Here is a 14,833-nt window from a genome sequence, read left to right as displayed (position 1 = left end):
TGAGAAACAGGCGGTAGTGGGTTAAGACCCGGAGCCACACACGTAAGTGAGTTGGTCATCTCATCTTGTTTTCATAGTCACCTCGGGAGGTGGCATCACTCTCCCCATTTTATCGAGGAGAAAACTGATCTAAACATCTCTGCTCTTGCCAGAGTGTTTCCCTGCCATGAAGAGACCATGTGGCGTCCCTCTCTCCCCTCCCTCGTTCATATTATCTCCGCCTTGTACTTGCTTACTCTCTGTCTCCATCCTTTCTCTCTCCTTCACCTGCCCCTTCCTCTCCGCCAGAGTCCATTATTTGATCAAATATTTTGATTTGCAGATTACTGAGGATTTTTCCAAAGGGGGCTGCAAAAATGGATATTTAAGGCACACGGATTCCAATATTCTAGACTACGATGGAGCCCACATACCTGGCGGCCCTGGAGACCAGAGTCTGGAGGAAGGCGAGCTTATGAACCTGCTGGCCCCTTTCTTCAATGAGAAGGCCACGTCGTTACTGGAATCCAGGTGACGTGGGGCCCCGGCTTTGCTTTATCTCTGTGGTTTGAGGAGAATAAACTCTCATTTTGCTAAGTGGATGTGGCTGGCATGTGGTGCTGTGTAATTTACCTGAGAAAGCTCCGGAAATGACTGGGAAGGAGCCTTGCCAGTCATGCAGTTAAGTAATTAGGCTACATGCTCGTGGCTGTGAGGGACTTCAGCTCAGCCCATGCAGCCCGTTAGAAGGAGGAGAAAGCGAGCTTCCTGTGGAATCACTCCTGCGAGCCCCAGACACGGCTGTCTGGATGTCGGCGAGAGGAATTGGCCCCGGTGACATGGCTTCCAGTTCTGCAACGGCTGAGGAACTGCCATTGTAGCTGTAACTCTGCTGTTTCATGTTGAGCTTGAACTAAAATTCTCTTCTCATTATATCTGCAGGGAGTCATTCCTACGTGAGGAGATGCTACAGGGTGTTTTTCTTAAAACAAAAACAGGGAAACATTTGGTACATTTGTATTGAAAATTAATCTTTTAGGAGCCATTTCCTCCCTGTTCACATTCTTTCTGGTTCAACAGCTGCTGTGCCCTCATGTCTCAGTGCCTCAGCCTCTCTGACCCCTCCTCGGGGTTGCTCTGAGGAGTAAGAAAAAGTGCTGTTTATGGGAAATGGCTGGCATGTGGGTGTGCACAGCAAAAGTTGTCAGTTCTCTTCCAGTAAAGATGGCGAGATGGAGCAGGTGACTGCCGTCCATGCCTCTGGCAAGAGTCAGGAACCCTGCTCTTTCTATATCCTTGGTGGACTAAGCCTCTTGGGCATTTCTTTAGCTAAGAAAAGGATTGAAGTGTTCTGTGTGTGTGAGCTCAGGCTGGCCAACCCCTCCCCGGTTCCGACATCTGTCTAACGTTTTCCAGCGTGAGTCCTCTTGGGATGTTCCAAGTGGCTCTTCCGGTTTATTCTCACAGGGAGTTAGGTGCCTTGAAATGTCAGTGCTTGAGAAATGATTTCCTCAACATAGAGAAATGTCAGTGCTTGAGAAATGATTTCCTCAACATAGAGTCCCAATGTTCCATCAAGTGGAAGATGCAGCTCTCTCTTTCCCTCTAGGGCCACCTAGAACGTTCCTGAGTGATGGGAGCTGGGGAAGTTGAGTGGGCGTTGTAGGAGTGGGCAAACGGGGGTATGAGTGCTCCCTTCTAGCGGACAGAAGTTCTCAGCTCTGACTGCACCCTCTTCTTCAACACACTCTGCCAGGGCCCAAGCTGGCACTTGTAGTAAAATGCCTGATCTCATTTTACCCTCAGGCCTGCTTTGCATGCTGCTGGTCTCGATTTTACAGCGTGGGAGCAGACATTTGGGGAGTTGACATTTCCTTAGCTAGTGAATGGCAGAGCCATTGGAGACTTTTCTGGAGGAGACAGAGAAACACCAGTCCTCTGCCTGGAATTCCCTCCAGTGGTAGGTGGTTTTGTGCACTAGAAGAAGCAGAGTTTGGAGTCAGGCAAACCTGTTATCCAGTTCAGCTGTGTCATTTAGACCTGTGTCATCACTCCCCATCTTGGTTTCCTCATCTGTAAAGTGCAGGGTGATGATGCTTACCCATCCCATTAGACATTTTTTTTTTCTTTGCTTCCTACTTATCTCACTTATTTTTGTATTGTTTTTGTTATTATTGATTTTGAATGTTTAACAGTTTTTTATTTGCAATTGATTTCTTACTTTTCTATTAATGGACAGATTTCTCTTACTTGGTTGACCTTTGTCGTACCTACCATCATTAAGCTAATAGTAAATACAAACAATTTTATCTTTAATTTTCTGAGTTCATTAGACATCTTTTGAGGATTAAGAGAAATAATGGGTATAGAGTATAGATCCAGGTTGGCAGTAAATGGGGCTTAGGTGATATTACTGCTTAAATTGTGCCCTACCAACTATTACTCTTTCCCAGTGCACTCAGATAAGATTCATACCAAATGCAACACACTGGCCAGCCCATGATTCCTGCCTCCTCGGTCATGTGAGCCACCGGGTAACCCCTGCTGAGCTCTCACAGGCTAGGCCTGAGACTTCCCTTCAGCTTGTGAGCTCCTCCACCTTCCAGCCATCCGTAGGCCTCTGCTGGGGCTATGGGGCTAGCAGAAGAACTGGGCCCCCAGAACACTCTAATTCAACTTACCGTCTGCCAGGATACTGTAAGGAAGCGACAAGTCAGGTAGTTATCGTAGCCTAACTAGTTGTCTTGCACTTGACCAACCAGAGCGATGTTTTCCTCGGAGGTGGAGGGAAAGGATGGGTGCAGGCCGCCTGGCCGGCCCCTCCTCTCCTGCGGTGTTCACCCTGTGTGATCCCAGCCCTCTCTCTAGGGGCTCCCAATTCCATTTGGCTCCATGCCCTGGAGGACATGGTTTAGGATTTTGCAACATCAATGTTTTGGTCTTTGTAGCCAAAAATTAGGTGTGAAATTCAATATTGGAAAATCTAAAAGGGAAGCCCTTGGGGATTATTTTTTTTTAAAGCTGATACAGTCTTGAGTTCTAGGTAATAGAAGTAGGGCAGCTACTCCTAGGAAATCTGAGTCTGGTCTGCTGGGCATGGCTGTGGGGTCGGGCAGGTGCCACCAGACAGAGGCACTGGCGAGGGGTTCCCAGAAGTTAGAGGTTAGCACATAAACAGCTTAAGAGACTTGGCATGTGTAGGCTGCGGGGGAAGCAAACTTGGCAAATACCTGCAGGTACAGTCCATGCTGGAGAGGGACTAGATCTTCGGGTTCTAAACAGGACCCCAGAAACCCAGGGTCCTCCTCAATTCTTTCCTTTCCTCCACCGTCCAAACTTAAGTCCTGACCATCCGCTCCTAACATAGCTCTTAATTTGCATACCTCTCACCATCCCTGTTGCCTCCTGTCCATCCTCAGCTCCCGTCAGATTGCTCGGCATCACTGCAGTAGTCTCCTGACTAGCCCCAGAGACTCCACTTTTCTCGGGACCCACATCCTTAGCGTGGCCTGCTAGGCGCTGCGTGGTCTGGCAACCCTGTCCTGTCCTGCAGCTGTGTTAGCACTGTTCCTGCTTTCTGTGCTTCCACTTCGCTCCCCTTTTTTCAGTTCTTAGGATGGGCTGTCTTTGCACACGCCAAGAACGAACACACCCTCCCTGGACATGGGTTAATCCCTGTTTATCTGCTGCATCCAGCCCTTGCCTAAGACCTTGACTTGACCAGCTACTCATGTTACATGCGCTCATATGACAGATCCAATTATCATACTAATTTCAAAATGAGCACTCACATTGCCCAGCACAAGACTGTTGCAGCTTCTCTTCTCCCCTCTCTGACTGATGACCTTGCCTTATACTTGACTGAAAAACCAGTTGAACTCAAGCTATTTTTCTTTTCCCACCAGTACTGCCAGCTTATGTGCTTCTGTATCCATGAACTCTGACTCCTGCTGTCGGAATGGGAGAAAGGAATATCCTGCTCCTGTCCAAGACCAGTGGGCACCCTCTCTTTTCTGTATCGTTCGCATTTTCCTGTTACTGAATCATCGCCATTAGCATATGACATGCATTAATATCCGCCATTTGGGAGACATTCCCCCTGCATCTTCCCCTCCCTAATTTTACTCCAGTTACTGTCCATTTCTTTCTTCCCTCAAAGGGAGTTTTCTTGGAAGACCTGCTCATATTCCCTGTATCCACTTTTTTTCCTTGCATCCCCTCTTTATCTCATTCCCAGGCTTTCATACCTTTCACTGCACGTACCAAGGTCAGTGACAGTCTCCAAGTTCCAGCCTTTATCAGCAGGCTGGCCACTCTCTGTGGTCTCTGTTCTAGCCCTCCCTCCCTCTTTTCTTCTGCCTCTCTGGCCTCGCAGCCTCCTTTGCAACATTTGGCTTTTGAATGTTGGTGTGCCCCAAAGCTGTGTCCTTAGCCCATTTCTCTCTGTCCTCCCTCTCCATGGTTTTAGAGTGCACTTTGGGACTTTCAAATGTGTACTCACAGCCACCATCAGCTGTCTGCTTGACATCTCCACCTTCAGCGTTTGTCCAGAACTAAACTCCCTGTTCTTATCTTTCTCACGGCAGTTAACAGCACTGTGATCCATCTAGTTGGTGTAGCTGAAAGTCCAGTTTCCACAGTCCCCATATCCATCAGCAAGTCCTGTTGATTCCACCGTTAGCGTGCACCCCTCATTCAACCACTTCACGTCTTCTCTGCTGTCCTCTCCGTAGCAGCTCCAGTTCTGGCCTGGACTCAGCTTCCCAGCGGAAGATGACATTAGGAACCTGGGAAGAGTGCAGTGCTTCTTCGGCGTCAGAATGCCCCAGTGCCAGTCATTGCTCTGCACATTACTAGGGGATCTTAACTCTTTACAAGCTCATTACTTCATATGTAAAATGGGGTTCGTGTTAGCCCCCAGCTCACAGTCTTCCTCTGATGATAGAGCAGTTTTGGCAGATCCTCAGTGGATAGAGCATCGACCTGTGGACTGAAGGGTCCCGGGTTCAATTCCGGTCGAGGGCATGTACCTTGGTTGCGGGCACATTCCCAGTAGGGGGTGTGCAGGAGGCAGCTAATTGATGTTTCTTTCTCATCGATGTTTCTATCTCTTGCCCTTCCTCTCTGTAAAATTCAATAAAATATATCTAAAAAAAAAAAAAAAGGATCTGACACCAGAAGTGCTTCATAAACATTAGTCTCTTTCCCTCATGCCTTCTGTGTGACCACGATGATCAGGAAGGGCACGGAAACAATGCCCAGGGCTCTGTTGGGACCCAGGGACTGACCGCTGGAAAGGTCCTGACCACAGGGACAGCTTAATGAGTCTGCTGTTCAGGTTTCCAGCAAAGGAACACTGAAATGCTTTCTTTAACAGCACACCACTTTAGTATATTATAATGGCCTCGTTCACCACCTTTTACTACCCATTTGTAAAGTCTTTTTCCTGGCTTTTATTGTGTGTTGTTTGGTCTTGAGTAATGGTCCTCCTTTGGCTAGCTGGATAGCAATTGTCATTATTTTTAATCTATATTAAGGGAAGGAGAGGAAAGGAAAATTTAGTTTAATGTGCTTAAAATACCAGAAGTATTTCTAAAGTCTGAGTTTACTGAATTTTAAGATGGTTTGTGTAGTCTAGATGATTTTGTATTAGAAGTGAACAACGTACCATACATTTTAATTTTGTTTTTTTTATACTTTTGTGTTTTGCTCTGTTTTAGTGAGCTGCAGCTGTTTCATTTGAGTTGAAATGACTCTGCCCCAGAACTACAATAGATGATCAGAATCCAGAGATGAGTGAGACGGTGCCCCTGCCCTCAGAGGGCTCCTGCTACTTCTAGTGGCAGCGGAGATGCAGAGCAAGGGAAGCCCAGCATGGGTCAGAGGTGCTGGTAGTTGTGGTCTCGCTGTCCCACGGGGTTTAGGGAGTAAGGCGGGCAGGAGAAACTGCAGAGAGAAGGAAAGGGATCTAACACCGGTGAGGGCCTGTTCCGTCCTCTCTCTCTACTGACTGTGCCACTTCCTCCTGCCCCACATCTTTCTCCTGGAAGAAGCAGCCGCTTTGTATCCCCAGTGCCCATTACAGTGCCTGGCACAAAAATACCTCACAAGGGATTCTTCTCAAACCAATCCATAGTCTTTTATGTGCTGGCTTAGTTTGCATTCCTGGGAAAGCAGCGCCTGAGACGAGGACTTGGGTACAAGTGGTTTATTTGGGATGTTGATTCCAGGGAGTAGGAAGGAGGCATCAGGGGAAGGAAGATAGAAATGGAGGCAAAACCAATAAGTGTACATCATTGCTCTAGTTACTGCTGTGGACAGCTGGGGCTCAGTCCTACTGCCCGCTCTCTGAGGCACAGCACAGACCGTGCCTCCAAAGGATGGGGAACTGGGACATTCACCCAGCAGCCCTCATCCCCACTGCTTGAGTGTTTCCCCCAGGTAGGAACTGGTCCACATTTTCCCCACTGCCCCGCTGGCTGGCTCAGCGAGCTCTGGAAAAGTCCCAAGGCAGCAGAGAGATGCAGAGAGCACTTGAGGTGGGACTGTGCATGTCTATGGGAGCTGTCTGTCCACGGAGCTATAGCTCGAGTCCGAGGGAGGCTAAGGGCAGTTGGCAAGGGGCAGAGAAAGCATCTGATACCCATACATTCTCGCTTAGTCCTCGTAGCTGTCCTGTGGAGGAAGACTTACTTTCAAAGAATCGCAGTTAGAATTTGAAACCACTTTTGTCTGATATAAGAACTTCTGTTCTTTCAATTCAGAGCAGTTTACAGCATCCCTTTATTCAATGCCTAGTTACTGAGCACCAGTCATGCACCGTGACGGACCAGGGCCAGTCAGTGAGGACACCTTGGGAAAGCTGGTAGAGAACAAGGCCACAGCAGAAGCTTAGTTTTCCCACTTCTTTCTCTTTTGGAAAAACAGGCCAGACCTTCTGAAAGTTCTGCGTGAGCTGCTCCTGGAACGAATCTGCTTGCCAGAGCAGGAAGTTTCCGGAGAGCACCTTGAGGCTGAGACTGAGAAGACACTTAAGCAGATGGCTGTTCAGCTACGAGGTGAACTTAGACAGTTCATCCAAGCCAACTCCTTTTCCAAGCCCCGCGATGAGCTGAAGTGGCCTCGGGGCGGTCAGCTAGTACAGGTGGAGGAACCGTCCAGGGTGGAGCTGAAAGATGCCTCGGTGCAGACCACGGCCACGGAGCGTGACTCACTCACATTCAAACACGAAGGCACGAGAGAGGCTTGGGAGGAGACACTGCCAGCTGCCGCATTCGGCACGGGTTACCAGCCAGAGAGCCTGTGTGCGACGTCAGGGCGTCCGGCCTGTCCTCTTTCCCTCCCCCGTGGGGCTGACAAGGTGAGTTTCTCCTTACATTACTTATTTCATACAAAGAGAACACATAAAATCGCCGGCGTTTGTCTAAAACTGAATATACATAAAACCTGGTGTCCCCCTCTGCCTGCACTTATCCTGGCCTCTGCTTAGAGGTGTGTGTCTGTCGTTTCCCCTTTCCTTCCCCATCCCAACCCTACCTTATTTGTCTATCACACACACACACACTGTGTATGAAAAGACACAGCTATTATATTAATGGTACTCGAGATGCAAATTTGTGCAATTTGGGGCTAAAATAGAAATGTTCTCATCTGCCCCGGCTCTTTGAGTTTGTACCTACATATTAGGAAAACTAGGTCTCTCTACCCTTCATTTGTATGGGAGATATCATTCTATATTCAGGAAGTTTGGGTAATCGAATGAACTTAATTTCCCTGAATGTATTAAAAATCTTTAAAAAATATATATTTCTTTATTGACTTCATAGAGAAAGGGAGAAGGTGAGAGAGATAGAAACATCAATGATGAGAGAGAATCATTGATCAACTACCTCTTGCACACCCCCCACTGGGGATCGAGCCCACAACCCAGGCATGTGCCCTTGACTGGAATCGAACCTGGGACTCCCCCCCCCCCCCCCAGTCCGAAAACTGACACGCTTATCTACTGAGCCAAACCAGCGAGGGCTGAAAATCTTTTTTAGTTTGGAATTATCCTATTTGCTTGTTATCTTCAAAACAAAGGTAAATGTGCTTATTTTATAGCGTCTGTTCTGTGTCCCAGAATTGTGCTAGATATCTATGCATACATGATCACATTTAATCTTTCTGTGAAAGGCTTAGAAAATTGTCCAAGTGACTCAGCTGTTAAGAGGAGGAGAAGCACCCGGCCGGTGTGACTCAGTGGTTGAGCATCAACCTATGTACCAGGAGATCACGGTTTAATTCTTGATTGGGGCGAATGCCCAGGTTGCAGTCTCGATCCCCAGTATGGGGTGTGCAGGAGGCAGCCAATCGATTATTCTTCTGTCATCATTGATGTTTATATCTCTCTAGCCCTTTCCCTTCCTCTCTGAAATAAATAAAAAAATATTAAAAAAAAAAAAAAAAAGAGGAGGAGGAGAAGGATACAAAACTGAAGTCCTGTTTTAGAGGTAGACAGGCTCTTATAAACCTACCTTTCTCAGGATGGGTGGTGCCCTCTTATCACCATAGTGGCCTCCATTCTATGCAAAGTAGAAGAAAATGTAATGATTTTCTTTGTGGTCTTTGGTTAGTCAATGAATCGGTAATCCTAAGGCTTAAGCCAGAACTCTGGTATCTTATTGAAAAGAATATCATTGCAGTTCAACAGTGAAACAAGGAGATGGGTATAATTCCGGTTGTTTAGTTTTAGAAGCAAGAGAATGGACTTTAGGGATATACCTGTGATTGCATCGGGCCTGGCATTTAGCTATGTTGAGTCCTTGTGTAAGTCACCAGATCATTCTCAGTGACTTGAATGGGATCGGTGTGACCTAAAACCTGAGGCTGGCATGATAGATAGCTAAATGAGGTCATGTGTGGCCATGCCTTGCACATGGTAGAAGCTCAGTGTGTGTGCTTTCCTGTTGCCTCCCGTTGTCAGGTGAGAAGTTTCATGACATCTTAAAAAGGTGGTAGGTGGGAATCTGCTCAGCGTCCATAAGGTAGCATTTTGTGCAGTGTTATTTTTGAGCCGGCATTAGGTTGACTGACAGCAGCCTTCCAGCCTGGAGTTGGCTTTGGCATTTGTGCACTTGCAGATATCTTTTCTGCTGCCATCTGACACACAGATTTGGATCCAAGAATAAAGATTGGTGGAGACCGAGGACCAAGCAAATGACTGTTATTTTCCAGTCCTCTATGATGAGGCAGCCACCTCCTCCCAAATAGTCCCTTTACCACCACAAATGCTCTTGTCCTTGAACCTGTTCTCTCTCTCCTCTGGAATTTCAGGGCAGAAGAGCCTCACTTTTCTTAACTGAGCAGGAGAGTCTGAAGAGCTTGTTTGAGGTCCATCTGTCCAACTTTGTTGCATGACACTGACTGCTTGTTTGGCATCTCAGTTCTTTGTCTGGAAAATAGGCATGGTAATACCTATTATTCTCTGAGCTCTGGGAATACAGTTTACTTGAGGATTCTGGAAGAACGCCTGGAAGCATTTTATATCCTAGAATGTGCAAGAAGGGGTTTTTCTTCTTTTCTTCTTTGGAGACTTTGCTGATTTTCTCATTCCCAGGGTCCCAAATATTTCTTGTTTTCCTCTCAGGTTCCTTCTCTACCACTTAAAAAATAAAATAGCTTTATTAACTATAATTCATATATCCTCCAATTCATTCATTGAATGTATATAATAAAGTGGGTTTTGAAAAAATATATTCATAGAGTTGAGCAACCATTATCATAATTAATTTTAGAACATGTTCATTATTCCCAAGGAAACCCTGAAACCATTAGCAATCTCTGCCCATTTCTCTGCACCTGTTTATCTCTAGCTGTGCCTATTCTGAAATTTCATATAAATGGAATCATAGAATGTGTGTCTTTGGTGCCTGGCTTCTTCCATTCATCGTCATGTTTTTAAGGTTCATTCATGCTGTAATCTGTATCACTACTTTATTTCCATTGCCAAACAATAGTCCACTGTGTGGAGATGGTACATTTAATTTGATAGGCATTTTGACTGTTTCCACTTTTTGGCTATTATGAATAATGTATGCTTTGGTGAGTATACATGTTTTCATTTCTCCTGGGTTTATACCTAGGAGTGGAATTGCTGAGTCACAGTAACTCTATGTTCAACCTTTTGAGGAACTACCACAGACTGTTTTCTAAAGCAACTGCTCCTATAATAGTTTACATTTTCACCAGCAGTGTGTGAGGGGTGCAGTTTCTCTACATCCTCATTAAGACTTGTTTTATTATCTTTTTTATTATCTCTGTCCTAATGAGTAGGATTGGTAGCATTTCATTGCAATTTGATTTGTATTTCCTGATGACTAATGATATTGAGCATCTCTTCGTGTGCTTATTGGCCATATGTGTTTCTTCTTTTGAGAAATGTCTATCAGATCTTTTGTCCATCTTTTAATTGAGCTATCAATATTTGTGTTTTTATTATTGAATTTTAATAGTTCTTTTTCTCTTTTTAAGATTTTTAATTGATTTTTAGAGAAAGAGGAAGGGAGAGGGAGAGAGAGAGAAACATTGATAGGAGAGTGAGACACTGACCGCTGCCTCATGCATGTCCCCTACCAGGGATAAAGCCTGCAATCCAGGCATGTGCCCTGACTGGGAATTGAACTGCAACCTTTTGGTGCACAGGGCGACATCCAACAAACTGAACCACACTGGCAAGGACTTAATAGTTCTTTTATATTCCAGATTCATTCCCTCTCCTCAGGGTGTGAATATGTTTAAAATTCTCCCACTTGAAAGGCACCCTTTTAGCCTCTTAAGTTATTGTTTGCATGTTCATTCCACAAGTTGTTATTGAGTACCCTCTGAGTACTAGTTCTTGTGCTGGAAACTGTGAAGAGAGTGTGACCAAGAATTGCAGAGTCCCTGAACCCCGAGCTTGTAGGCCAGAGCAGAAGATAGACAGAGAACAAGAATTGCATAGGCATAGTTATAATGGTACTGATGTTCTCCCAGGAGAATCATGGGCGGCAGTGAGTGTATGACAGGGAGATCTGACCTGGTCTTAGAAATCAAGGCCTATTCTCCTGACCAAGGCACATTTGAGCAGAGTCCTAATGAACGTATTGGAATTAGTGGGTGAAGTGGGGATGGACAAGAAAGAGTTCTAGGCAGAGGAGACAGCATACACTAAGCTCAGAGTGGAAGGAGCCTGTGATTTTGAAGAACTGTTAGAGGGTGAGTATTTGGCAGTTAGGAAGTGGGAGAGAGGGAGGAACTCAGGCTGCAGGTCATGCTCAGTGTGGTCTGTGGCCAGGACTTTGACCTTCGTCATAAGGCAACTGGGAAGCAGTAACATAGTTTAAGCAGAGGAGAGGGATGGTAGTTTGCCTTTTCTGTTGCAGCATGGAGAGTGGATTAGAAAGGGCAGGAGTGAGTGTTGGGAGGACCACTCAGAAGGCTGTGGCAGTGCCTCGTGAGGGCGTCCTGGAGTAGAATGGTGGTAGTGGAGGATGAGGGGAGTGGAAAGTATTCAGAGACATCTTGGGAGGTGGAGTTAATGGACCCTGGTGAGTGATGCAAGTGTGTGTGACGAATATAAAGGGAAGTTTAAAAAGGACTCCCAGGTTTTGGGTTGTGCTATAAGCGAACGGTGGTGTGAGTCACCAGGACAGAGACCTTTTAAGTGGTGTCGCTTTGGGGCCATGGGATGATGGTATTGAAGAATTGAGTTCTCAGTTGACTTTGGAGTCACTGTGAGCCATTGAAAATGAAGATGTCTAGGATAGGCAGGTCCTGAGCTTTGAGCCTGGGAAATATTTATTGGATTAGTAACTCAGTAGACACTGAAAATTGTAGTAAGAGGTGGTGCTGGTGGACTAGCAAGGGTGAGAGGCAGATGGGCCTAGATTGAGGAATGGGTGGGGGTGAGGAAATAGGCCAGGAGGAAGAAAATGTTTCTCAGAAGATTGTGTTGCAAAAGGACTGCCCTATACTGAACATCTGGAATGTCTGGAGAGGGTCAGTGGGTCATGGCCAAGAGGGTGTTGAGGAGGAAAAGCTTGGCACTTGCTGGTCAGAGGAGGGACTTGCCAAGATATAAGCTCTGCAGCCTGGGAGGCAAACACAAATGCCAGTATAGAAACCAGAAGTCTGAATAGTGGTTTGAATTCAGTTTTATAAGGTTGGGATGAGACAGTTGATTATGTGACCACAGGAAGTATATTCATTGTGTCTGTGTATGTTTTCAGGATGCTAAGAAGTCCCGTTTGCCCATCCTGATAAAACCATCCCAGTCATTGGGAAGTGTGTATCGGTTCCCAGCCGCGCAGGAGGTGGTGGCCCAGCTGCAGGCCCAGATCTTGGAGCTGCAGGGGGAGCTGAAGGAGTTTAAAATGCGCAACAAGCAACTTCACCAAAAGTTAATTCTGGCTGAAGCAATGATGGAGCGGAGCCCAGCGCCAGACAAAACGCTACAGAAAGGTAAGCACCTAGAAAAATGTCTTCTCCGCAAGCTAGATGAACGACCGATTGAACTGCTGGAAATGTCAGCCTTGTTGTTTAGAATTGCAATAAGTTCGGGTATAAATTTCATGAATTGCAGTGATTAATCTTGACTCTTGACAAATACACAATTGAGGGAACACAATAAGGAAAATGAATCTATTGTTTTCACTTTATTCTGAGTCTGAATACAGGGGTGTGCGGTGCTCACAGGTCTTGTGAGGTCACTGCTCCCCTCACTCGGGATTGCCTGCGGTGCCCCAGATGTGATGACTTGAACCTGGGCTTTTTTTCTGGCTTCGTCTGTGGATTTTTATCTGTAGCCAGAATGATCTGTAGCCAGAGGTAGTTTTCCATATAATTTTAGGTTCTCTCTTGGCTTTACCTTAGTTTCAGTGTCAAGATAAGTTGGCCTTTGGCAGGATTCCTCTTCTCTCCCTCCCTTCCTCCTTCCTTTCCCTGCCCTTCATCCATCCATCTACCCATGCAGGCATTTACTCACTGGTTCAGTGGATGTTCCCTGAGCATTTGCTGTGTCCCCGGCCTAATGCACTGGGTAAGGAGAGAAAGAGAGAGAGGAATGAGAGACCATGTCTGCCTCCTGAGAACTCCAGGATTCCGGGTGGGTGCAGATAATTAAATCAATGTGGGTCATGGGTCAGGAGGAGGGTGCCCTTGAGAGAGGAAGGATTTTATGGCAGAGGTGACTCAGCCAAACACAGGCCTGGCTCTTTGTCCAGGGCTGGCCAATTTGCACTTACCCATGTTTTTATTTCTTATTGAGACCCCAGGGTGCCTCACCGTGTGCTACTTCCTTCCAGAGTTTCCCAGAAAGTCCTGGGGCCTCTCTCTTGGGAAAGGTGGGCACGAGTCTATGGAAATTTTTTTTTCTCACTTATAGTTTTTTGAGAGCCTGAACTTAAACCATCTCAGACAAGCTGCAGTATATTTATGCTTTTTATGTCCTGTTATGGCAGCTCAATAGATTAATATTATCTCATAAATTGCATTTTACCTCCCCAGTGTTTTTATTTTCCTGTTGTATCTCTGTGTTCATCTCAGTATTTGTTGGCAGGAGGGTGATTCCCATGGTTAAATTCACTTTTTAGAACAGTTACTCTGAGGAAGAGGCTGGGGTGAGAGGGGAGAAGGGAGAGGTGAGAGGGAAGACTGCAGCAGTGGGCTTGTTAGGAGGCCCTTGCAGTGGTCTCAGCTCAGCAGTGCTGTGAGGAAGGACAGAGGGGATGGGTTTCAGCACAGGAGATACACTGACATAAATGTGTTTGCTTTTCAGACTCTGAAATTGACCAACCCAGTGACCTTGCCATCTTGCCAACATGCAAAGAGAATCCTGAGGATTTTCAGAGCCCAACTTCAGTAGCTGCTTACCTCAATTCTAAGAGTCAGCTTTCCACTGGAGTCATTGTGATTGGAACCAATCCGTGTAAGAACATCGATACCTCAAATGATACAGAAAACTTGAAACAGAAAATCTATGCCTTGGAAACTGAGCTTGAGGGCTACCGGAATTTCATATTTCAGCTTCAAAAGCATTCCCAGTGCAGTGAGGCCATCATCACAGTTTTGTGTGGGACAGAAGGGGCTCAGGATGGTTCCAACAAGACCAAGGCTCATAATGAAGAAGAAGAAATGACCTTTTCAAGTTTGCACCAAGTACGTTATGTGAAACACACGCAAATCCTCCATCCGCCGGACCCAGAGACGGCTGATGGCAGGATGCCCGAGAGCCCTGAGCAGCAGCTGGGAGACCAGGAATGTGAGCTGCAGAAGGACCACAATTTGAACATGGAGCTTTTCAGTGAAGTGCATGACCTGCAGAATAAGTTGAGAGATCTCTCGCCCTCAAGGTACATCCCACTGTTTAAGCCTCCAGTTCCCTTATGTTGCCACTAGGTTGGAGCCAGTGAGCTGAAAGGGGCTATGAGGGGTGTACTATGGAAGGCTTGGTGGTGGGGTGCAGGCAACTAGGCCCTGCCCAGAAGTGAAATGTGAGGCCTCAGAGAATAGTGCCTGCACACATGCAAGTCTTGTATCCTCTGCAATTGTCAGGGCAGATTTTGCCTTCCCCTGGTTGGGGCCTCAGTAAACATTTTATACCAGTTACTTGTGATTTATAGTATGTTTGCTGAATGGCAGTGTTCAATTCTGGACACTATTACTGGCTTTTACTTACTGTGCTGCAGAACTGAAAGATGTCCTAGGCAGGTGGGAAGAATATAAATATTTTCCATATCTTTACCATTTAAGGTCATCTTAAGCCAGTGTTGAAAGAGAAGAATTCTTAGATCATGAAGATATGTTTTATGAGTCTAGATGCATATAGCTTTGCTTA

At 46.1% G+C, this 14,833-nt stretch overlaps 1 protein-coding gene across 2 annotated transcripts in view; it reads left to right on the top strand.

Annotated features, from left to right (window-relative positions):
• The window catches only part of CDK5RAP2 (CDK5 regulatory subunit associated protein 2), a 135,791-nt gene that overhangs the window by 85,055 nt on the left and 35,903 nt on the right, over positions 1 to 14,833 (top strand). For both annotated transcript variants that reach the window (XM_084899172.1, XM_084899173.1), the window contains exons 19-22: positions 323 to 510; positions 6,907 to 7,339; positions 12,228 to 12,459; positions 13,775 to 14,348. In XM_084899172.1, coding sequence (XP_084755298.1) covers positions 323 to 510; positions 6,907 to 7,339; positions 12,228 to 12,459; positions 13,775 to 14,348 — 1,427 coding nt within the window. The remainder of the gene's footprint in view (positions 1 to 322; positions 511 to 6,906; positions 7,340 to 12,227; positions 12,460 to 13,774; positions 14,349 to 14,833) is intronic.

The sequence above is a fragment of the Pipistrellus hanaki genome (assembly GCF_964339955.1).
Source record: "Pipistrellus hanaki genome assembly, chromosome: 11".
Classification (NCBI taxonomy): Eukaryota; Metazoa; Chordata; class Mammalia; order Chiroptera; family Vespertilionidae; genus Pipistrellus; species Pipistrellus hanaki.
This window is presented reverse-complemented; position numbering and strand designations above follow the sequence as displayed.